Below are 25,575 nucleotides of genomic sequence, written 5' to 3' on the forward strand. Positions count from 1 at the left end.
TCCAATTTTTACCCACCTAGAGCCCGAGATCCGGCCAACCCTTCCACCTATCGCAGGACCACCTGTCATATCGGTACCCCAACGTCGGACACAGATGGCTCCCGCCCATGGGCCAGCTAGACCGAGGCAGATTCAGCAGGGACCGGCGCGACCTGAGCGCCCCCCACACGTCATTGGAGTAGCACAACGCCAGCAGCCAGGCGAGCAGAACCGCGATGATAGAGCAGTGTGGGACGATACTTTTTGGGATGAATACCCTGCAGGCATGGTGGAGGCCCGTCAGCAGAGAGCACCAGAGCGCCCCTCCACGTATGGGGTGAAGTTAGAGCTTCCAGAGTTCGCAGGTCGGTTCGATGCAGAGCAGTTCTTTGATTGGTCATATGTCGTCCAATTCTTCTTCGACTACCATGATGTCGTCGAGCACCGTCGTGTCTCCCTAGCCTCTACTCGGTTGAGAGGCCTAGCACAGACATGGTGGGTTGAGATGCAGCGGCCGAGGGAGCGACAGGGATTAGAGCGTGTACAGACTTGGGAAGAGATGCAGCAGTTGATGCAGTCTAAGTTTGTGCCGTCAGATCACGCCGAGAGAGCCTACAAGGAGTATCTGACCCTACGTCAAGGCACCAATACTGTGGCGGATTACACTGCGGAGTTTCATCGTCTTTCCCTACGAGTGCAGATCGAGGAGACCGCCCGCCAACAGGTCACGAGGTATATTTCTGGTCTTCATCCTGCTATTTCTGACGACTTCAATTGTATCACAGTCGAGTCGCTGGATCAGGCAAGTAGTTATGCTATGAATGTAGAGGAGAAACTGAAAAGGAGGCAGGAACATAGGACATCTCGTAGTGATCAGTCCAGTCAACCCAAGTCGAGTTTCCCAATCAGGGGAGCGAGCTCCCCTAGGAAAGAAGACTCAAAGTCCGCCCAAGGAGTCGACCCTAGCAAACCCGATCAGTCTGGACCTGCGTACCACACCAGATCCAAGGGTAAGCCCAATGAGTCCATTGTTCGTTGTTTTAGGTGTCAAGAGTTAGGTCATATTGCATCCAAGTGTCCCACCATGAATAAGAACACTCATCTAGCAGAGGGCATTGTTGAGTCTGCGTCCGATAGTGAGAGTGAGGGTGAGTCGCTTGTTGAGGGGAATGACGAGGTGAAAGTCATAGAGTTCGATGGCAGCATCGAAAATTTGTTAACCATTCGTCATGTGTTGACCACATCTCGAGAGTCGACCCCCACAAAATGGTTGCGAAATAATATTTTTAGAACTCGGTGTAACTGTGAGGGGCGTGCATGTGATGTTATCATTGATACTGGAGCGTGCGAGAATATGGTGTCCGAGAGTGTCGTGTCAACCTTGAACCTAAAAACAGAAAAATTATCCCAACCTTATAAAATGGCATGGTTCAAGAAAGGCAACGAGGTGTCAATCACCCTGCGTTGTCTAGTTCGGTTCTCTATGGGGGAGCATTACCACAATGAAGTGTGGTGTGACGTGGCGCCCATGAGTGCGTGTCATATCCTATTGGGACGTCCCTGGCAGTTTGACCGTAAGACCATCCATGATGGTCGTAGGAATACGTACACATTTGTCTTTCAAGGTCATAGGATAGTTCTCCTTCCCACCAAGGAGACCGGGTTGCCCCGGCTAGCGGGCCTAGTTGACCGATCTTCCACCCTTGGGCTGCCCGAAACTTGGCACCTTTCTCCTACATCTAATGTGTCTGATCTATATGCTTACTGTGGAGACAACAAGTCGTCAGAGCCGACTTCTTTCCCACCTGGGGAGAATGATGCAGGGCAGGATGGACCCAGACCCTACCCCAAGACCCGTGACCCGAATCCAGATCCATCAAGAAGAAGACCCGGATCTCGTCTCGGTCCATGACTGGACCCGAGACCCGAATCCGCCAGCTGAATATTTAAAACCCTCTCCTAGGGTTTTACGAAGGCAGAGAAGATTGATTCCTTGGCAGCAGCCTTTTCGTTCCAGCATTTTTTTTACTTTCTTGACCTTTTGTCTCATTCCTTTGCATTGTTTGCTATTTTTCATTCATAGTTTACATTGTTATTCGTTCATTGAAGTTCTCTATTTCAATAAAAGGAGGTTTAACATAGTCACCATCATTTTGGGTGATTGTTTCTCTTATTTCTGCCCATTGCTGAACGTGAGAGTCACGTTTCCTCATCCAACCAACAGATACGTTGCAGCCGACCATCGCCACTGCATCAATTGTTCATTCACATTGTTAGTTGTATGGTTTGTTTATTTAATTGTTAATTTATTCTTAATTTGTGTGATCAGGTTAAGGTTATATAATATAATTGTTTTACAGTGTTCAATGACATATTATTTGTCTATTGCTTATTATTGATTGATTTTATGTTGTATACATATTTCTTAGAATGTTTTTTATGGTTTTTAAAAAAAATTTATTTTAGGTGCCGCCTAGGCTCCACCTAGCGCATATGACAACTAAGGTTGTGAGCTTATCTTTGAGATATTTTGTACATGCATTTCTCTTTTTGATAATATACAATTATGTTCTCTTATGAATTAAGAACCATGATTTCTTTATTTGAAGTGAGTCATTTATATTTATGGTATTAATGTTACTCGACAAATCCTATTTCATGTCTTGCATGCATTAATGAGCTTTTTCTTGATAAATATATGTGTTGATTAACCTAAAGTTAACTTCTATTTGTTGATTGTTTCTTGAGTTTTTCACATCTTGCTTATGCAAGATTGTGAAGTTTTGCTAGTAGGATTTACTTTCTCATTTTGAGGTAACGGGGTATTGTGCATATTTCCATAAATGTTTTCATGAATGTTTAAAGTGATTAATGATTTATGAGCATGCTTCCTTCCATAATATCAATATATTTTGAACAAATAATATTTTAAAATGTTCTTTGTTTTTGTGATATATATGTTCATTTGTATAGTTGGGATATTTGGCTTGTTGATCAATTTACAAGTTCTCAAGTATTGAAGAGCCATTTTGAGCAAATGATTGAACAGAAATATTGAAGACTCTACTCACCCTTCAATGGAAGGAACTAATGAAGAAACATGATGGAGACTATGAAGACTTTTAAAGATATGGGTTCTTTTGTATTTGCAAACTTATGGTTACAACACCGTAAGTTTGAGGGGGGGTAAGTTATATATATATATATATATATATATATATATATATATATATATATATAATGTAATTTAGGTTGCCCACCAGGAGCATTTTGGTCATTTTATACATGTTAGAAAATAGGTTTTTCTTTATTCTTCTTTTAAATTTTGTATTTTATTTCTTTGTGTAAGGGAATTATTGTAAAATGCCTTCTTATAGTCGTTGGGAGCCTCCCAACGTCTATTTGGAGGCTCCCTCTTAGACTCTTGTCTATAAATAAGGGCTTAAGGTCCCTTGTATTAGTAAGCTTCTTTGAAGCTCCTTGATGAATAAATTCACTTTTATGTGTTGTCGCTCGTTTGACATTGTACACACTCTTGTGCTTGTGTAAGCCTTAGTGCTTTTGGATTGTCCCATAGTGGACTTGTGCATGTGCACTTTGTGATTGCGTTCTTCATAAGCCCTTAGTGGTTTTTGTGATTTGGACCATTTATGGGTGTGATTTGTGCCTCTTGAGTGAGGTGTGTGAAGACTCCTTGTTTCATAACAGTGAATGCATTGGACAAATGGTTGCAGGTGGAGCATAACATAATGAATGCTAATGTTGATTGGAAGCAGAAGTTGATGAAGAAGTCAATGACACTTTAATCACATAGAGTTTCATATATGGTATGACATGTTTCTTCTATTATATTTGTTAATTATGGTTGTTTGCATCATTGATGTGATGGATTATTTGCTATTTCTTACATATAAACAGTCTGAAGTCTGCCTGATGTTGTAATTTTATTCTTTCAATGTGTTTTCTCTTAATTTTCTTATTTTGCATTCATGTATTTTGTCTGATAATCTTTTTTTCCATTTTTTTTATATTCTTATCTTACAAGCTAATACAATGTAAATATTATATGATAAATATGACCCTATGGATGATATGCGTTTGACAAAAAATTAAACAACACCTAGTTCACTTTCTAATATATAACTTCAATTCAAGTGCACTACATACCCAAAAAGATAATGGTGAACACAAAAGATCCATCTCCTAGAACAAAAACTGCCACGCATGAATCAACAGATCCAATCACATTTCACTCCATAACCTCAACAAATGACTTCCACTATTGGCATATTCTCTGTTTTAGAGCAAAGATGTCATGGTTGTAAACCTAGTCATATTCATGGATAGTTTGCTTAGTTTTTGCAAAACTTGTTACCAAAGGAGAAGAACAAAATCAAAACAATTATCAGTTAGCATAACAGCAAATCTCACTAAAATATTTGGTAGGACAAAGTAGTCAGATTTTATATCTCACCTTTCAAAAGAAAACATAGCTGCTGTCTTTTCCAGTTACCCATGCTTGTGTGTGCATTTTCATGTCTGTGTTGTTGATCAAAGTCAAAATGTAAAAATTAATTGCTATTAGATTCATTACAGATATCCTAACATTAAGTGGGTTTTTCAAAATAATGAATATAATGCTATATGTGCCCCAGGTAACTCCAACATGTGTGCCTGCAGGCACACATGAAAGCTATGAGGAATCCTGTTCAGTAAGTGGTCAACAAGTATCTCTGGTCATAATGTACTATATAATTTGGATATCATATTGCTCCCTAGTAATCATTAATGAAACTAAACTACCCATTACTTGATCTCTAAGAAAGTTCTTTACCAGATCAAAATGAAGGTGCCAACTTTAGATCAGGCACTTGAATAACTACAGTGCCATTGCCCAATCCTACAAGTGAAATAATCTCAGCAGCTGCCAGAACTTTCTGAGTGCTTTCCAACTTAATATCCCCATCCAACTAACTACTCAGGATAATTTTCATGGGCCATTGACCAAACTTGACCCCACCTTCAAAGGCATGCAATAGCATCAGCCATTGTTCTAGTAAAGGGACAGATAACAACAGTCAACACAAGCAAATATAAACAATTCAAACAATGTATATTATTCTTCACTTGCTGTATATGCATCTGCATGAGCCCATGCTTGGTTGTGTACACACATGCTTAAAAAGAAAGAAAAATAGCCACCATAATATCACAAGAAGCTTCAACATGAGCTTGATAGATTGTAACCTTAATATCACAATCACTTGCATGAATGTTCTATCACATATGAAACCAAGAATGATTAAGCCACCATAAAGAACGTAGAAATTTAAAGAAGAATGTGTTCATCTATGAACTGAACTCCAAGAGATCTAAAACATCCACTACGTATAGACTTGAAGTATATCAGATTGTGTTTCTCAAGCAAACCAGAAAACAGAACTCCAAATGAAATGCAATACCAGCATGGTTACCAAAACACTGACTAGCAATCTCAAGACTTTCACATGTGACCAGAGAAATCACAGGGCTTTGGGCATCAGCAAATTTCCATAACACCAAGCATGTGACTTTGCTATCCATAATTTCTTGGATCACATATTCCAGGCCAATGTTATAAGTATCGTACTGTATCGTACAATACACACTTGTATCGTACGATACAAAGTGTACGATACACTTCAAGCGCACTTTAAAAGGGCTGAAACTTTTTTTTTTACTTTGGGTTGCAAAGACATTCCTGCGTCGATTTCTTCATTTGTATAGAGCTATGTCACATGGGTGCGGGTGCGGCGTAATTTCAAAAATTTTGGACACGGGGACTCGGCTATATATATGTATATATATTTTTAAAAATATATATATATATATAACAATAATAAGTCGGCTATAGCCCATTAGGGGACACGGCTATAGCCCTATAAAATGCAGATGCACAGACTGTGCAATGGAGACTGTGACTGTGCATAGTGCAGTTGCAGTTGCACAGTCTGGCTATATATATTTTTTTAAATATATATATATATAATTTTTTTAGTTTTTTGTCCTAAAAATGGACCAAAATAGATTCGGTCAAAGTTGACCAAGTCTATAAAGTGGACGGACTCGGCCCAGGTGCGTTGACCGAGTCTGACACCTGTTGACCGAGTCTGCCTCGTGTCTGAAGCCGTACCCGTGTCCGCACCCGTGTCGGGGCGTGTCGACGCGGGTGCATCGCCTCCCCAGCCGAGTCAGTGTGACATAGGTATAGAGGCTATTAGAGGGAAACCCACGCACCCATAAGAAACTTGAAAGTGTTTTGGGGTTCGATTCTTGCACAAGAAAGAGGCCCTTGTGGTTTTCTCACGTAAGAGTGCATTTTCACCCAATTTTCACTCAACGAAGTGAGACAAGGTAAAATATATTTGTTGTTTGCTTCATTTGTATATGATCGAAGTTGAAGGAGACTAAGCTCCTTTCTTTTTTTATGTTTTTAGAATATATTACTTTACTTTTAGTTTTTTACCCCTAATCTCATTTTTTGTGCCCTTAGAACTCAAAATTTGTCACTAAGTGTATTATTGAGGATTGTTTTATATCTTTGTAGTTATTAGATTTAGTAATTTGTGCTCTATGAGGTCGATGGCGGGTGGAGGTCTTGAAGGATGCCTTTTAAAGGATCTTGCATTGAAATATTGTACACCAGGTGACTTGAAGATGTGTTTGAAATTAATAGTGAAATATAACTTTTGTGGTTTCATAATGCATGGAGGATTATATATATATTCAAATGTCATGTCGTTGGGCATACAAAACTCCACCATGAAATTATGTACACATCGCATTCCTATTAATATTCGTGTTGAGCTTCTTACTAGTCTTATAGAAGATGATAAAATAAAGGCATGAGTATGTGCAACATTTGTGAGAGAGAAATTGGCAGAGGTGGCTCCTGATTCAGAAGATGAAGATAGCCCATCATCATCTAAAGCCATTGAATGATGCAATAAATGAAAAAAATCATTGAGTTGAAGTTTGATATTGAAGATGACTTTTATATATAGACATATGTTTTTGAAATCTAGCTTGTATGCATTTCCCCTTAGCATGTCATTTTGTAACTAAAAAATGTAACTTTAACTTTTGTAATGAATTATGAAAACCTTTTGATTTTTAAATGTATCATTATTTTGTTTTAACCGATTGTATTTGTGGTGATTATGCATTGTTGCACAATCAGATGTGTAGTTGTTAAATGTTTAATGACATATTTATGTTTAGTTAATCTTATTACATAAATATATTGTATTGTTGTATTCTATGATTTTTTCCAATTTTTTTTAGATTTAAAAAAATAGTGAAATTTACATTTTTTTACGATATGATACTTATCTTACTTTGGGCCCGACCAATACGGGTTACAATACACTACTTACAACATTGTTCTAGACAATTACCAGAATATCCATGGAAAGCAACAAGTGCACATATATGATTATGATATTCTCATCCTAACACAAGGTTTTCGCAGGTTGGGTTCCATTGATTGCTGGCTGCAGATACTGAACAGTGGGCCATCTGTTAATTCAAGTAATGGACTGCAATTAACCAGCTTCCCTTAATTAAACTACCACCTAGAAACCAAAACTCAAATTGAGCCCTCTTATTTGTACGTTACAAAGAGCAACCTACGGCTTCAAAAACTGATATTTCCTTGTCGTTGCATTGGGGCATCGGTAATAGGGAAACCAATTCTATTGAAAGTCTTGGAAACAGATCGCAGGAACAGTTGCACAACATGCTATACCAATAAAAAGAGCATATTTGCAGAGAACAAACAAAAAGATCCTAAGAAACCAAGAAAAGTATATCCAAACCAATCTTGAAAAGGCAAAAGGAAAATAAAAAGAAAAAACATGCAACTAAACAGCAAGAACGTAAGAAAAATGAAACTCTGTTTAAGCATTCAAGCACAACAGTGAGAAAATCGACAAACTATCCCAAGAAGCTAGCAGAAGCAATCTTCAATCAGGGAAAAGAGCAGAGAAGTGAATGAAAATCCAAATCATGGGGGAAATTAAATAAGTTTATCAATTTCTACCAACAAAGCATCCACGGAACCGCAAATTTAACATTTCCCATTAGTCTAGGGTTTCCCTTCACCCCTTACATCCATCAATTCCGAAATAAAACCCATTCAATTCCTCCGGTATACATTATTTTCCAACAGAAAAAACCGAAATCAGAGAGAGAGAGAGAGAGGCATCAGAATCCCTTCAAGGAGAAGAAAAGCCACAACCTTAACCCTAACCGAGAAGAGAAAGGGGGATCGGGGGGATCCTCCTCTGCGTCTCAGATGCCGGTGCGCCAGGGTTTGGGCTCGGGAACAGCAACGACCATACCTTGGAGGCCGTGATCGAGGAGGACCTGGCAGCCGAGCCTGGCGTGCTTGCTGAGGATGCCGCGGTGGGCGTTCTGGCGGAGGGTGTAGCTCTCGTCGTAGCTGGGCTGCGGAAGCCGATCGAACCACTCCTGGGCGACGTGCACCTCGCACTCGGCGGAGCAGGCGCCGAGCTCCTCGTGGCCGTGCGACTCCGGGTCGATGAGGCCGAAGTTGGAGAGCGCCTTCAGGAGGCTCTGCCCCGACAGCCCCACCACTTCATGCTTCCGCCCCTCTGGATCGATCGCGAAGATCTTCACGATCCGATCAGTGACCTTCCGCGATGGCGACAGCGACGGCGAAGGCAACGAGGAGGAGGATTTGGACAGGAAGAAGGAGGGACGAGGAGGGAAGAGTTTGGAGGAGAGCCTGCGGGCGCAGAGGGAGATCGCCATTGCTACTTTTGGGTTTCTGGATGGCCCTCTCTCCCAGTTCTCTCTTCCCCTTCTGTATATTTCCGTGAGTAGTAGGGTTTTTGTAAATAGCTCATACCTTTGGATCCATTTGTAAATACCTGATAAGTTGGCGGCTTTAAGAGTGAATCACTGAAAGCCTGCCAAATGATCATTTATTTACATGGCAGAACCAAATTTTGGTTATTACACGTAGCGGCTTGTGTTTTCCCAACTGTTCCAGAAAACCCTGATTAATTGCTCGCAAAAAGCTTCCTAACAAGGGTATCAACGGGTCGGATCTGCTTCTGACAGGTAGGGTCCGAACCAGAATCTGACTTTGATGTGCGGGTGCGGGTGCGGGTGCGGGTCCGGATCTAAGATCAATTGGGTATTATAAGAAAAACCACCCAGGTCCTATAAGGATTACATGAACCAAACCCAGTAAAATAATATTGTTTATCTGTTTTACAATGAAAAATTACGGATCGTAATCAGAACTCGATCGTACCCAGGTCTGAAATGAAATTTCACAAACCATACCTGACTCCATATACGCTTTGGGCCTGACCATGATTTTAATCGGACTTTCTTCTTTATCACCAAACCTTAACCCCACAAGGGTCAGGTCAAACATAACCCATTGACACCCCAATCCACACACCTAACTAGGTGAAACAGCTGAAAGATGGAATGAATTTTCATTTGTTACTGGTGAATATTTGCACCAAAAAGAAATTTTGCAAGGTGTATGTGAATTTTTATTCATTTTTTTTAAATGAGAAAGTAAATTGGCAAAAAATAAAGAATGAACATGTGTTTGTAACTGGCAAATTTTTGCACCAAAAACTAATTTTGCAAGGTGCATGCAAATTTCTGTTATTTTTTTTAAATGAGAAAGTAAATTCATAAAAAACATAAAATGAACATGTGTTTGTTACTGATAAAATTTTGCACCAAAAAGTAATTGTGCAAGGTGTGTGTGAATTTTCGTTCATTTAAAAAAAAAAAAAAGTAAATTCGCAAAAAACACAGAATGAACATTTGTTCCTAACTGGCAAATTTTTGCACCAAAAAGTAATTTTGCAAGGTGTATAAGAATTTTTGTTCATTCTTTTTATTTAAACAATACCATAAAGGAAATTTGTGTGCACCTTGAAAAAATCCTTTTTTGGTGCGAAAATTTGTCAGTTACAAATGCATTTTATTCCGTGTTTTTCACACATTATACAAAAATAGCACATATCCAAAAACAATACTCAAACAACTTCATTCCCTTTAAATACAACATTTAAACAACTTCATTCCTTTCAAAGACAATACTCAAATAATACTCAAACAACTTCATCCTCCTCTAAAAATAACACTCAAACAACTTTAATTAATTAATATACATAACACACATATTTATTAATTAATATGTATAACAAAATTTAAACAACTTCAATAATATATAAAGTTTCAATTAATCAATTAATGTGCATAACAAAAATATAAAAAAGAGGGTCATTGGCTCACTACCTTATTATGTCACCCATAACTACCCAGATTTCCTGCAACCTCTCATCGCCATCTAGCACCTCATTATCTGATGCCATCTCTACATCCTCAAAGGCAAGGGCATCCTTCATCTTTGATTTTTTATCAACTTTCATTGTTGCAAGCTCGGCCCTCTTTTCCTTTCACGTTTATAAACCTCTATCAATTGATGCTTAAATATAGTTACATTAGCCTGAGAATAATAGTTTCAATAAATGTGCGACAAATATCACAGAAAAAATAAACAAAACATGAACACATAGCATGGTGTACTGGTGTGAAATTTAATGGTTCGCCTAATCCTAAGTATCACATATACAAAATGACATGTATTTCGCAATCATAACTGTAACATTCATATACCAAGCAAGATCTAAATTATAAATTGATTTTAAGATAGTTGTGCAGTTCGAATTTTATGTTATATAAGTGTATACCTTGTCACATTCATAGAACGGATATGACAAATGGTCGGGCTCCAAGCATGCACGTGCCCCATCTCGATGTAGAGAGTTTTTTAGCATTTGTTGTGAATTTCAATATTTACTTATTAGTTTCTATTAAAAGAAAGAAAAGAAAAGAAACATTGCTTTATAGACACAGAGAAATACGGGGTCATGTAAATGGTCTTCAACAAAGCTTGTCATTTTGTCATTTTGTTGCTGTGAAAACTCCTATGTTTAAATATGGATCTTTCTAGGTGCTACATCAAATAGGTAAATACACTCATGTTATTTTTAAAAGAATCTACAATGATCATAACAAACACAAATAAAAAAAACTTGTAATATTCTTCACCCACCAAAAAAGTTTCTTTAGAAACTAGTAGCACTTCACTATATTTTGGTTGGCCCTCTAAAGTCTGAGCTATCACAATTGTGTCAGGTGACTGGTCGTTGACTCCTTTGTTTACACCACGTCTAGACATCGTGACCTACCTATGATTTAAAAATATAAAGATCACAGAATCATGTTCAACCTTTCCATATAGATTTATAAATTGAAGACTTACATGTTTTAATGGTTAGAAGACTTCTATATCCTTTAGAAATAAGGCATTAGTCAAAGAAAATATCACAAAATCATGCAATATTTTGCACAAAGTGCTTTTAATTTATAATCATAACCTAATTTATGGGCATGCATAGTTTTCTTAGGGACAGTTGAGTTTGATGCATTCAAGGAACTATGAACTAGAAAACAAAATGAACAAGTAGCAAGAATTGTTGACAAAACTCTATGATGGCAACATGTTACTTAAAGGTAAACTCCTTCATGCATATTGGTACCAACTTTTGTAGATAACTATATGTGAAAATCCCTAAAGATCGTAAACCCTAAATAGTGAAACATATATAATAAGTTCACAGCAACAACCAAACAAAAAAAGACCATGAACATTGTAAAGAAAAAGAAAAAACAATAGATATTATATGCAAAAATCTTTAAAGATTGTAAACCCTAAATGGTAAATTTGGTGGCAAATATTATATGTTCACATAGGGGTAACATCCACAATAGCAAAACATACATAATAAGTCCATAGAAATAACCAAACAAAAAGAAGAGAAGACTCGTTGTAAAAAACAAAACAATAGATACATTGTATGAAACTTACCTTAATAGCTAACCAGAGAAGTGGAGGAGAAGGATACCGCAACCTTTCACGAGGTGGAGCGAACAACTTTCACAAGAATAGCTAGAAGGGTTAGGGTTCTAGAGTTAGTAGGATTAGGGTTACCACACTTTCCAAATTGAGAAAAGGAAACAAAAAACCTAAACATGCATTTATATGAGATGAAATTTTGCAAGTCAAAATAGAATTTTTATCCTGATAGAAATTTTACAAATGAATGTCCGACTTTGTTGATTTTATTTCTCAAATGTTGTTTCATGTTTATGGCTAAAAATTTTATGCATTAGATAATACATCGAAGAAACTTCAATAAAAATTTTGTTCACATATTCATTACCTTCTGTGAATTAAAATTCATGGAAAATGGTTTTAAAACCTAGAAATTTTCTTAAATGCAGTTTGTCCAAGAATAAGAATAGGCTGCGGTGTGTAAATTTTAATTTACAAATGGAATAGAGTTTAGACTTGATTTCTATGAAAATTTTTCATAGATATGCAAAGCTAACTCCAATGAAAATGACAGAATTTAACTCATTCTAGATTGATATGTTGATGAATCTTCGATAAGACCGAACCGAAGAGGTCTGTTCACGAAACACAAAACCAGTTTCGGTAAAATAATTGTTTCTCCCTTATCCAGAATCCAACAGGGTTTGTGGATATGGTTAGCTAACACATCAAAGTATCTACTGTTTAATTTTCAGTTTTTTCTACCTTATATTCAGGCCATGGCAAAATTTACGTCTAATAAATTCTGACCATGCTGTCCAGAAATTTAAAAGTATGTTCATGCTATGTCATGGTTTTGAGTATGAACCAATTTGACATAAATGGGGTCTAAAGCTGGACCAATTAGACACTTACCTTGTTTGGGTACAATATGTAGTCCTAATGATGTTTATCATGCTGGTGTTTGATTATGAAATGTAATTGTACTTATATCATAAATTGCAATAATAAGGGTAAATGAATACATATTATGCTTATATGTTCAAATGGTAATGATATGCAACATATGATTATGGTATAATGTTAGTGCATGCATTGTTATTTTAATTGCTATGGTTATGTGATATGATACTTGAATTTTCATGTTGCATATGTGAATGCTTCTAGATGAGCTTCTCGATTCAAGGAACCAATTTGTGTTAAGCAGAGGTTATAAAAAATTGCATATGCATGCGTGGATGTGCAGTTAGACATGGCGAGATATGCTTGTGCATGCCAATTGATGTTGTTTGGTTCAAGAAACTGGTGATGTGCCATGGGTGCACAAACGTAAATGATTGTGGCATGAGTTATTTGGTGTTATAAGATGTGTGCATACGGGACCGCTCATGAGCGAGCAAGGGGTTTGACAGGAACCCAATTGAGTGCTAATGTACACTAAGATATACAAATGTATACATCATTTACACATAATAATATAGGATCACCTTCACAAGCAAGATGCTTGAATGGTTTCAAGAACCTAAGCATATTGAATCAGTTATTTAATAAATTGTATAACCACAGAATGGGTAGTATGGTGCTCCTGCCTGAGGGGCAGTGTGGCATGTCAACCTGAAGGAGTACTTAGGCCTTTGAGCTTTTGCAGTGTTGTGCGGGCACTTGCTATGAAAATATATGAAACCCTGCTTTAATAAAGAGAACTAATAACTTATTCAGGCTTGGTCTTACCTTGAAGAGGGTAAGTGGTACAAACTTTGTTGGAATGTCTTGTGTTTATTTAAGAGCAATGGCATCTCACTTGGTCATCAATCCTCAAAGTCAGGGGGTCAGGACTACCAATGTGTCCTAGGTGATAAAGTCATGTCTTCTACAGAATACTTAGAGTGCATCCTCAAAATCTCGGCCACTGATGGGATTTTTTTCGGTCATGGACAACTCTTAGTGGATTAGTCTCAATAAATCACTCATGAAATTAATATACCTAAAATAAGAAACACTCAAGTTGTCTCCTCTGAGGCTACGATTATACTGCGAGTACCCGTAGGAGGGTAATAAAGAGAAACTTAAAGCCTTAAACTCAATCACAATTATGCATGAAAACTTGTATGAAAATATGCACTAATAAGTCAACTGCACATTTATAATGTTGTTCATAATTTATGGCATGATTTATGCATGTTCAGTGAATGCTTTGCAATTTAATTGTGTAATATAATGGTTTCAACTGATATTTGATGTTGTGTGCACTTAGTTTATATATGCATGTTAGTTATGGTGTTTTCTACTAAGACTCGTTGTAATCTGACCTCCTAATTTTATAATTTTTTAGATAATGAGTAGGTTGATGAAGTGGTTGCAGGATTGCTGAGGAAGGAGTCATGCGAACAAACAAATTGAATTCCAAGAACTTTATTTTGAATTAAGTGATTATTAAATTTAAGACTAGTCGTAATAACTTTTATTTATTTGATGGATGCTTTAATTTTATGATTGATGGTGTGTTTGAAACTTGTAACTCGCCCGAAGTTTTACCCAAATTAAGTTAAATGTTTTTCGCTATGTATTTTGAAAAATAATTCTCTTATTTTTTGGTTAAAATTTTAGGGTGTTTCAGTCCCAGTGTCACATGTGCCTCCATCTAACTGCCACCTGGTGTTTTGAGTGCTTGAGAGTGCAAATCACTTGCTCTCTCACTTGCTGAAACACATATTTTGTTATCGGTTGCAAGGACTTGGGAACCCCTGAAATTCCACTAGAGGGGGGGTGAATAGTGAAATACGATAAAGATCGATAAAAATAAATTAATCAGGCAATAAGGCACAACACATAAAACACAGAATTTATACTGGTTCGGTCAGTACCCAGACCTACATTCAGTCCCCAAGCAAACCACTTGAGCTTTCCACTATAACATCCAAGTCACCGGATAAATAGTACAACACCCTCTTCCTCAGAGGTCTTCTTCCCTCAACAGAGAAGGACAACACCCTCTTTCACAGAGGTCTTCTTCTCTCAACAGAGAAGGGCAACACCCTCTTTCACAGAGGTCTACTTCTTTCAACAAAGAAGGAAAACAGTGAATAACAGAGTTACAATACTTCCTATAGAACCTTCAGAATGATATGAATGCACGAATGAAGGATTCTCAGAATGTTCTGTTTGTCACTCAGAGGATGCTCTTTGTCAAAGAGCTGGACTTGACTTTTTCTCTTTTCTTTCTTTTCTTTCTTTTCTTTTTCTCTTTCTTTTTCAAGGCTCTCTTTTCAAATATCGAATAAGATTTTTTCTCGTTGTAAGCTCACACGTCTATTCCATTCCATGTTGAATAGTTTATTTGAGTGTGTTTATATAGCTTTAAAAAAGTAGTTGTTACATTTTGAAATAGTAGCCTTTTTGAAATGTGAAATGTTATGTCATTTCAACAAATATCTTTAGAGAAATTCGAGAATGCCTTTTTCTATAAAAGAAAAATATAGGGTACACTAGTCGTTGTAATATTTTAGTTAATACATATTTTATAAAAAAAGTTTATTTCTTACAATAGTACATTGAACGTTGGATTGTAGTTTTGTTTTTATTCTAATTAATGATTTGAGGTACATAAGTACTTCTTTACTTTAAATGAGTGTAAGTACACTGAGTGCTTTGAGATATATATTTGTACATAGTCATGTCAAGTGTTTTCTTTATGTTGTGTTTTTCAAGGTCTTCAGAGAGAATGAGGACTAAAAGAAAGTCGACATTCTTTGAGAAGGATATTAACAAGGATTTGTTACAGGAGGTATTTAATGCTTTGTACAAAGAGAATGATGACTTCAAGTTAGTCGACATTCTATGGTTTTGTAAAAAGGTAACTAGAGTCCTTTAAAAAACATATTATATTTGTATTTCTTTGTGTAGCCGATTTTATGTTTTTGTCTTCTTCTTATATTAAAAACATTTCTTTAAAGAAGGTAACTAGAGTCTTTTCAAAAATATATTATATTTGTTTTTCTTTGTGTAGCCGATTTTATGTTTTTGTCTTCTTCTTATATTAAAAATATTTCTTTAAAGAAGGTAACTAAAGTCTTTTCAAAAACATATTATATTTGTTTTTTTCTATGTAGCCGATTTTATGTTTTTGTCTTTTTCCTACCTTTCTTTTTCATGTTGTCTTGTATATAGTGTAAGGTACAATTATTACATAACAAAATATCTTTTTCATAAAGGGTTGTAAGAAGGTACAATTATTAGTTTTCAAAAAGGAGCTTTTTGAAACTATCGTATACTTTTATGATATAGTTTTTATGAATGAGTATGTAATATGCAATATGCATGTTCCTGAAGGTTCTGTTACATATGACTCTAAAGAAGAAAAAAGTCTTCATCTTGAGGTAGCCGATCTCTTCATTTGAACTTTAGGAATGCATGGCTCATCAAGCTTTTTCTTCAAGGAGTATGATTGCACTAGTTGTACTTGAACAGGAAGTCTCCATCCTTTTTGGGTGAGATATCCTTGCATCAAATACTCGTTAGTTTTATGGCAAAACATATTCAGTCATAATATAACATGTTTCAAGAGGACATATTATCATATTATATGAAATCAAATACGACAGTGTATCATATTATGTGACATCAAAACAGAGTTTCTCAACATTCTCCCCCTTTTTGATGATGACAAAATATGCTCCCCCTGTCAAAAAGACATTATGCATAGAAATAATAATATGATAAAATATTTGAAAAATGTTTAAAGAGAGTATTTCTCCAATAATGGAGACAGGTTTTCTCCCCCTTTGTCATGGACAAAAAGGAAGGGATCAGAGTAAGAGAGTTATTACAGACCAAAAGGAATTAAAAGTTATTACAGACCGAAAAAAAAAACAAGTTTATCCCGAAGGTGGAGGAGGTTGATGTGTTCGGTCGGCACGATTCTGCTGGTGAGCTTGACGAGTCTGCTGTAACAGGGCTTGATTGCGAAGAATACGATCTTGAGAGCGCTGGACATCCATCAGAGCAGGGAAGTAATTGAAGGTGGATGTTGGATCTTCTTCATCAGAGTCGGGCATGTGCAGGGACCTTAGATTGAAGGTGGTAGCATCGAGGACCTGAGAGGGACGGAGGATGACTTCGTTGTGAAGGGGTACTTTGAAGTATTTGAGAATGGGAGTTATGAAACACCCGAAAAGAAGAGGCTTGAATTTCTGATAACGAATAAAAAGGTTGAAAAGAATTGAGGACCAGTTTATCGGAGTAGAAGAAAAAATTGCGTATATAAGAAGAGAGATTTTTCGTGGAACTAATCTCTTGCGGGGAAGCTTGGGATAGATGTTGTGGAGAAAAATCTGGGCAAGTAATTGAGCATGAGGTTGGAGATTCCTCATGTGCCAGGGGAGTTGGTAGCAGTTGGTGCAGAGAAGAATTTTTCGAAGTACCGATCGTTCGATTGGTACTATGTTGTTGAGGTCGGTGGTGGTGGAAGGTAGATTTATAATTCTACCTAGGTCGGAAGCATCTAAAAACATCAGCTTTCATCGGACTTTACTGGTGATGGTAGTTTGTTCATGATCAGTGGAAAAGTTTGTATAGAAAAGTCGAACTAGTTCAGGATAGTAGGCAGCTTGGGATGATGATCCTAGTAGATGTTTGAGTTCAGGGAGATAATTGTCTAAGTCAAATAGCATGAAGTCGTCGAAGTTAACCAATTTACCTTCATGAATGGGGCGAGAGCATAGTAAGTTGTAATCGTGAAACAGATCTGGATACCTTAGATCTGCTGCAGTAATCACATTGTTGGAGGAGGAATAGGCCATTGCAAGAGTTTGTAAGAAAACAGGAGGACTAAGAAGGGCGAGTTTGAAGTGGGTATTAGTTTGTAGAATGATAGATAGATACGAGTGGAATTGGTGTGTGATGAACCAATCCATTAAATAGAGGAATGAAAATAATTTTGATAGGTTTTGAATGACATTGGAAGTGAGCGATTTTTAGAATTTAGTCAAATAAGGAAATCCGTGAGTAGTAAGTTAAGAGACTTGTGAATGACAAATCAAATCAATGTTTGAAGATAGTGTATTATATTGGGTTGAGAAGGACATAGTTTTGAAATAATTAGTATATATATATAGATTTTACTATGGGTGAGTTTATCGACTAGTGAGAGAAGCCATTAATAGAGTATGGGGTGTCATGTTGAACTAAAAAGAGTGAATGATTTTAAAAATAATGGCCTAATAAAACAAGCAACTTTTTAACTTTATGTGAAAGTATTCTTAATTCATGAATGAAGAGTTTAGAATAGGACAACCCATGGGGTATGAGTGAGAGGCAATAATAGTTTTTATTTAAGAAGTATATATATTGATAAGCGTGAAAGGAGAATGAAAGACATAAAAAGATGATACGGATATGTAGAGAAAAGAGAAAGGTTATAAAGGACAACATTCACTTGATTTAGATATGACATAAAGTAGAGTTATAATAAATAAAGTTTTGCTTGAAGACAAGACTTTAATGAGTCTCGATTTTAGAGAGATATACAATATAAGAGAGAGTCATGGTCACGGATGGAAAGTCACTTCATATGAGATAAAGAGAGAAAGAGGAAATAAAAAGGTGGTACTAGTAGTATTAAAAACAATAGAGGACAAGTTGTTTAGAATATGATTTCATAAAAGATGTGAATGATGACCGGATGATAATAGATTATACTTAAGCTATGAAATAACCGATGATATAGTAAAAGTTTACGTGAAATATAACCACTTAAGAGGTGATAATAATCACTTTGAATTTTTCATAAGAGGTCTTAAGATTTTAGATACGTACATTGATAAGAGGTCATAAAAAAAAGAAAATATATCACATGAATATAATTTATTAAGAATAATAATGAGGAGTCATGTTTGGAGGTCGACTAGCTTTTTGTATGAGAGGTTGTCACAAAAAGACAAAAGATATAAAAGGTGTAATGAAATGAATGATGTGATCCAAGTCATGATAATTTTTACTTAAAGTAAATGGTTCTTATGGATATATGTAAAAGGAGATAGGACAAGAAGACATAATGAGAGTGTACTTGAAAGATGACATGTTGAAAGACATAAAGAATGTGTTATGATGAATGAATTTCTATGAGTATTGTGAGTATACGAAAATATGAAAACATAGTTTGACTTTGAATAGTAAAACAAACACAAAAAAATCGATAATAAGAAACTTTTAAAATAAGATTTTATCAAAAGAAATACTCTTAATAAGTGTGATTAATTTACAAGTCACTTAGTTTGCATATTCCTAGTTCTCTTCTAATACGTGTGAAGTCTTCATGTTTTAATGGTTTAGTGAATATGTCTGCTAACTGTTGATTAGTGGGTATGAATTCGAGTTTAATTATGTTGTTTAAGACTTGTTCTCTTAAGAAGTGATGTCTTATTTGAATGTGCTTAGTTCGTGAGTGTAAAATAGGATTCTTAGATAAGTTTATAGCACTAGTATTATCACAGAAAATAGTTGTATTTTCAAAATTTAGACCAAAATCTTTTAAGGTTTGTTTCATCCAGATAACTTGTGTACAGGCTAGGCTAGCAGCAATGTATTCGGCTTCAGTAGTTGATAAGGATACACAGTTTTGTTTCTTACTGAACCATGATACTAGTGAGTGCCCTAGCATATGACATGTTCCACTTGTGCTTTTTCTGTCAGATTTACTTCCAGCAAAGTCACCATCGCTGTATGAGATTAGATCAAATGTAGAGGATTTTGAATAGAATAATCCAAAATCAACTGTGTCTTTTAAATATCTCATTATTCTTTTTACAGCTTTAAGATGTGATTCTTTTGGATTTGACTGAAATCTAGCACACAAGCAAACACTGAACATAATATCTGGACGGCTAACAGTTAAATAAAGAAGTGATCCTATCATACCTCGGTATACCTTTGTATCAACAGACTTACCATCTTCATCTTTGTCCAAAACAGTAGTAGTGCTCATAGGAGTAGATTTTGAAGCAGTTGAGTTCATGTTGAACCTCTTCAGAAGTTCACGAGCATACTTAGATTGATTGATGAAAACTCCATCCTTGGTTTGCTTAATATGCAGTCCAAGAAAGTAGATGAGTTCTCCCATCATACTCATTTCAAATTCTTTCTGCATGGACTTAGAAAATTCTTCACAAAGAGTGTTGTTAGAAGATCCAAAGATGATATCGTCTACATATATTTGAACAATTAGGGTATGATTATTCACTAATTTAACAAATAATGTGGAGTCTGCTTTGCCAACAGAAAAACCAGTTTTTAACAAAAAGGTTTTAAGTCTATCATACCAAGCACGAGGTGCTTGTTTTAAACCATACAAAGCACGTTTGAGTTTGAAAACATGATCTGGATATTGTTCATTTTCAAATCCTGGAGGTTGTTTTACATAAACTTCTTCATTTATAAAACCATTTAAAAAAGCACTTTTAACATCCATTTGATACCGTTTAAAATCCATATAGCTTGCATATGCTAAAAACATTCTAATAGATTCAAGTCTAGCAACAGGAGCAAATGTTTCATCAAAATCAATACCTTCTTCCTGGTTGTATCCTTGAGCTACTAGTCTAGCTTTGTTTCTAATAACATTACCTGTTTCATCTAGCTTGTTTCTGAAGATCCATCTTGTTCCAATGATCTGATGGTCCTTTAGTCTAGGCACAAGATCCCAAACATCATTTCTTTGGAATTGATTCAATTCTTCAGTTATGGCTAGCATCCAGAACTCATCAATGATGGCTTCATCAATCTTCTTTAGTTCAAGTTGAGAAATGAAAGCCATGTTTGTAATCCGTTCTAGCTGAGCTCTAGTTTGAACCCCCTTTGTTAGTTCTCCCAAAATCTGCTTTTGAGGATGATCTTTGATATCGACAAATGTTCTTTGATGATCATCTTCATTAGACTTAGCTGTGTTATCTAAAAATAAATCTGTACTTTCAATATCATCATCGTTAGTTTGCTTATGAACAGATTGATCAATAGATTCACAAAAACTAACATGCATAGATTCTTCAATAGTATTATAACTCTTATTGAAAACTCTGTATGCTTTACTATGACTTGAATATCCTAAGAATATGCCTTCAACGGATTTTGCATCAAATTTATCCAGGCTATCTTTTGTGTTTAGGATAAAGCATTTACATCCAAAGACTTTGAAATAGTCTATTCTTGGAGTTCTGTCATAGAATAGTTCATAGGGAGTTTTATTTAATAAGGGTCTAATGAGAACTCTATTTGTTATGTAGCATGCAGTATTAACAGCTTCTGCCCAAAAAGATTTAGCAAGATTATTGTGTTGGAGCATAGTCCTGGCAGATTCCTGAAGGGTTCTATTCTTTCTTTCTACTACACCATTTTGAGGTGCAGCTCTAGGAAAGGCAAAGTTATGAGAAATACCATGCAAGTTACAAAAATTTTCAAAAAGTTCATTTTCAAATTCTCCTCCATGGTCACTACGGATTTTAACAATAGAACAAGATTTTTCATTTTGTAATTTTTTACATAGGATTTCAAATTGACAAAATGTGTCACTTTTGTTTTTCAAAAATATTACCCAAGTAAATCTTGAGTAGTCATCTACAATAACAAAAACGTATTTATTGTGATTATGACTAGCTACTCTAGAAGGACCAAAAAGATCCAGGTGGAGAAGCTCTAAAGGTCTTTTACTTGAAATGATATTTTTTGATTTGAAAGATGATTTTGACAATTTTCCTAATTGACATGCATCACAAAAGTAATCCTTTTTAAAAGATATTTTGGGTAACCCACGTACTAACTTATTTTTAGCTAATTTAGACATGTACTTAGAATTTACATGACCCATTCTCATGTGCCATAAATGTTGAGAGTCATTATTAGCTATAAGGCAATGTTCTGTGATGTTTTCTAGGTATAGTTCATATATATTATTCTTTCTTATACCTTTTAAGATGATGTTTTCGTTGGTGTCTGCTATGAGGCATGCATCATGATTAAAGCTAACATTATAACCTATGTCACACATTTGACTGATACTTAGTAGGTTATGTTTTAAGCCTTTAACAAGGAGAACGTCTTTGATAAGAGGTTTATCTATGTTACCAATATTACCAATGCCAATTATCAAACCTTTGTTATTATCTCCAAAGGTGACGGTTCCTCCTTCTTTATGATGAAGAACAACAAAAAGGTCTGGATGTCCTGTCATGTGCTTTGAACATCCACTATCTAGTATCCATCTTTTCTTCTTGTTTGGAGCCTGCAAATCATTAAGTAAATTTTTTTTTTTGGTACCCAATCGGGTCCCTTTTTGTTAGACTTTGGAACCCATATCCATTTGGATTTGGGTTTGTCTACAACCTTAAAGGAGTTAAAAAAATTAACATTATAATACTCCTTATTTGGTTCAGACGAATTTTTCACAAACGTGGTCTTTTGATTCATACAAGAAAGCTTGTTGAAATGAGAGTAGCCAATACCATTCTTGTAGAAAGAGACTTTCTGAGAGGATAAGAGTTTATCCAAGTTCTCTTTACCTTTAGTAAACTTGAAAACTGTTTTCATGAGGTTCTCAGTTTTACTTTTTAGCTCTGAAATTTCTACTTGCAGATTTTTAGTTTTGGAGCTAGTAGAAGAAATTTCAGACATAAGCATAAGATTTTTCTTTTTCAACTCAGAATTTTCACTGCTGAGTTTTTCATTCTTTTGGGAAAGCTTTAGATTTTCAGATTTTAAATCTTTATTTTTGAAACTCAATTTTCTAGATTCTTCAAATAGTTCTTGAAAAGCATCTAGAAGTTCTTTAAAGGAAAAATTAGAGATTTCACTTACAAAACTTTCGTTTGCCATGAAGCACATATTTGCAGTTTCGGCTTCATCATCACTTGACTCTTCACTGCTGGATGGTTCTGAATCATCCCATTGAGCATGCAGAGCCTTTTTCTTGAAGAACCTCTTCTTAGGTTCCTCAGTCTTGGACTTTCTTTTGAGAAGGGGACAGTCACGTCTCAAGTGACCTGGCTTGTTACACTGATAGCACATGGGATCTTCCTTAGGATCTTTTCTTTCCTTGTGCTTGTTTGGAAGCCGGTTCCTTCTCATGAAGCGCTGGAATTTTCTGGTTAGTAGCGCAATTTCGGATTCTTTATCTGAGTCTTCATTCTCAGATAGAGCTGGGAAAGCCAAAGTTTTCTTTATTGGTTGCTCTTCTTCCCTTCTTTCTTTCATGTGGACTTCATAGGCCATAAGATTGCCTATTAAGTCGTCCAAAGTAAGCTTAGATAAATCTTGAGCTTCTTCAATAGCTGTAGTCTTTTTCTCCCAATCAGTTGTGAGAGATCTCAAGATTTTCTTCACCTTTTCAGTCTAGGAATATGTTACACCCAGAGATTTCAGATCGTTGGTGATGTTGGTGATCCTGGTAAACATCTCTGTGATGGGTTCATCTTTGTTCATTTTGAACAACTCATATTTTCTAACAAGAGATGAGATTTTGGCTTCTTTCACTTTGTTGGTTTCTTCATGAATAACTTTCAAAGAATGCCAAATATCATATGCAGATTCACATATAGATATTCTATTGAATTCGTTCTAATCAATGGCACAATATAAGGCATTCATAGCCTTTGCATTTAGGTTTGCCATTTTCTTTTCTTCATCAGACCATAAGCTATAGTCTGCGGATGGAGATGTGTATGGATGTTCAACAATTTTCCATACAGCAAAATCTATGGATTTGAGAAATATAGTCATTCTGCACTTCCAGTATCCATAGTTGGAGCCATTGAAGAAAGGTGGACGAGATGCGTGTTGACCTTCAATATCACGAGCATAGGAGGTAGATGCCATTTGTGCTGGAAGACTTGTTACGTCGAAACCAGCAAACCTGCTCTGATACCAAATGAAATTCCACTAGAGGGGGGGTGAATAGTGAAATACGATAAAGATTGATAAAAATAAATTAATCAGGCAATAAGGCACAACACATAAAACACAAAATTTATACTGGTTCGGTCAGTACCCAGACCTACATCCAGTCCCCAAGCAAACCACTTGAGCTTTCCACTATAACATTCGAGTCACCGGATAAATAGTACAACACCTTCTTCCTCAGAGGTCTTCTTCCCTCAACAGAGAAGGACAACACTCTCTTTCACAGAGGTCTTCTTCTCTCAACAGAGAAGGGCAACACCCTCTTTCACAGAGGTCTACTTCTTTCAACAAAGAAGGAAAACAGTGAATAACAGAGTTACAATACTTCCTATAGAACCTTCAGAATGATATGAATGCACGAATGAAGGATTCTCAGAATGTTCTGTTTGTTACTCAGAGGATGCTCTTTGTCAAAGAGCTGGACTTGACTTTTTCTCTTTTCTTTCTTTTCTTTTTCTCTTTCTTTTTCAAGGCTCTCTTTTCAAATATCGAATAGGAATTTTTCTCGTTGTAAGCTCACACGTCTATTCCATTCCATGTTGAATAGTTTATTTGAGTGTGTTTATATAGCTTTAAAAAAGTAGTCGTTACATTTTGAAATAGTAGCCTTTTTGAAATGTGAAATGTTATGTCATTTCAACAAATATCTTTAGAGAAATTCGAGAATGCCTTTTTCTATAAAAGAAAAATATAGGGTACACTAGTCGTTGTAATATTTTAGGTAATACATATTTTATGAAAAAAGTCTATTTCTTACAATAGTACATTGAATGTTGGATTGTAGTTTTGTTTTTATTCTAATTAATGATTTGAGGTACATAGGTACTTCTTTACTTTAAATGAGTGTAAGTACACTGAGTACTTTGAGATATATATTTGTACATAGTCATGTCAAGTGTTTTCTTTATGTTGTGTTTTTCAAGGTCTTCAGAGAGAATGAGGACTAAAAGAAAGTCGACATTCTTTGAGAAGGATATTAACAAGGATTTGTTACATGAGGTATTTAATGCTTTGTACAAAGAGAATGATGACTTCAAGTTAGTCGACATTCTATGGTTTTGTAAAAAGGTAACTAGAGTCCTTTAAAAAACATATTATATTTGTATTTCTTTGTGTAGCCGATTTTATGTTTTTGTCTTCTTCTTATATTAAAAACATTTCTTTAAAGAAGGTAACTAGAGTCTTTTCAAAAATATATTATATTTGTTTTTCTTTGTGTAGCCGATTTTATGTTTTTGTCTTCTTCTTATATTAAAAACATTTCTTTAAAGAAGGTAACTAAAGTCTTTTCAAAAACATATTATATTTGTTTTTCTCTATGTAGCCGATTTTATGTTTTTGTCTTTTTCCTACCTTTTTTTTTCATGTTGTCTTGTATATAGTGTAAGGTACAATTATTACATGACAAAATATCTTTTTCATAAAGGGTTGTAAGAAGGTACAATTATTAGTTTTCAAAAAGGAGCTTTTTGAAACTATCGTATACTTTTATGATATAGTTTTTATGAATGAGTATGTAATATGCAATATGCATATTCCTGAAGGTTCTGTTACATATGACTCTAAAGAAGAAAAAAGTCTTCATCTTGAGGTAGCCGATCTCTTCATTTGAACTTTAGGAATGCATGGCTCATCAAGCTTTTTCTTCAAGGAGTATGATTGCACTAGTTGTACTTGAACAGGAAGTCTCCATCCTTTTTGGGTGAGATATCCTTGCA

At 35.7% G+C, this 25,575-nt stretch overlaps 1 protein-coding gene across 1 annotated transcript; it reads right to left on the minus strand.

Moving 5' to 3' along the window:
- Nucleotides 1–8,013: 8,013 nt before the first annotated feature.
- On the minus strand, nucleotides 8,014–8,831 carry LOC149811856 (2Fe-2S ferredoxin-like superfamily protein). The gene has a single exon (XM_089993363.1). It carries the CDS (start codon nucleotides 8,791–8,793, stop codon nucleotides 8,311–8,313), a length of 483 nt encoding a protein of 160 aa, XP_089849489.1. The 5' UTR covers nucleotides 8,794–8,831; the 3' UTR covers nucleotides 8,014–8,310.
- Nucleotides 8,832–25,575: the final 16,744 nt, after the last annotated feature.

Source organism: Nuphar pumila, chromosome 17, assembly GCF_984573655.1.
Source record: "Nuphar pumila chromosome 17, dmNupPumi1.hap1.1, whole genome shotgun sequence".
In the NCBI taxonomy this organism is placed as follows: Eukaryota; Viridiplantae; Streptophyta; class Magnoliopsida; order Nymphaeales; family Nymphaeaceae; genus Nuphar; species Nuphar pumila.

What these genes read in the sequence shown, in the direction of transcription:
- LOC149811856 (XM_089993363.1), bottom strand. Translation starts at nt 8,793, where the DNA reads ATGGCGATCTCCCTCTGCGCCCGCAGGCTCTCCTCCAAACTCTTCCCT.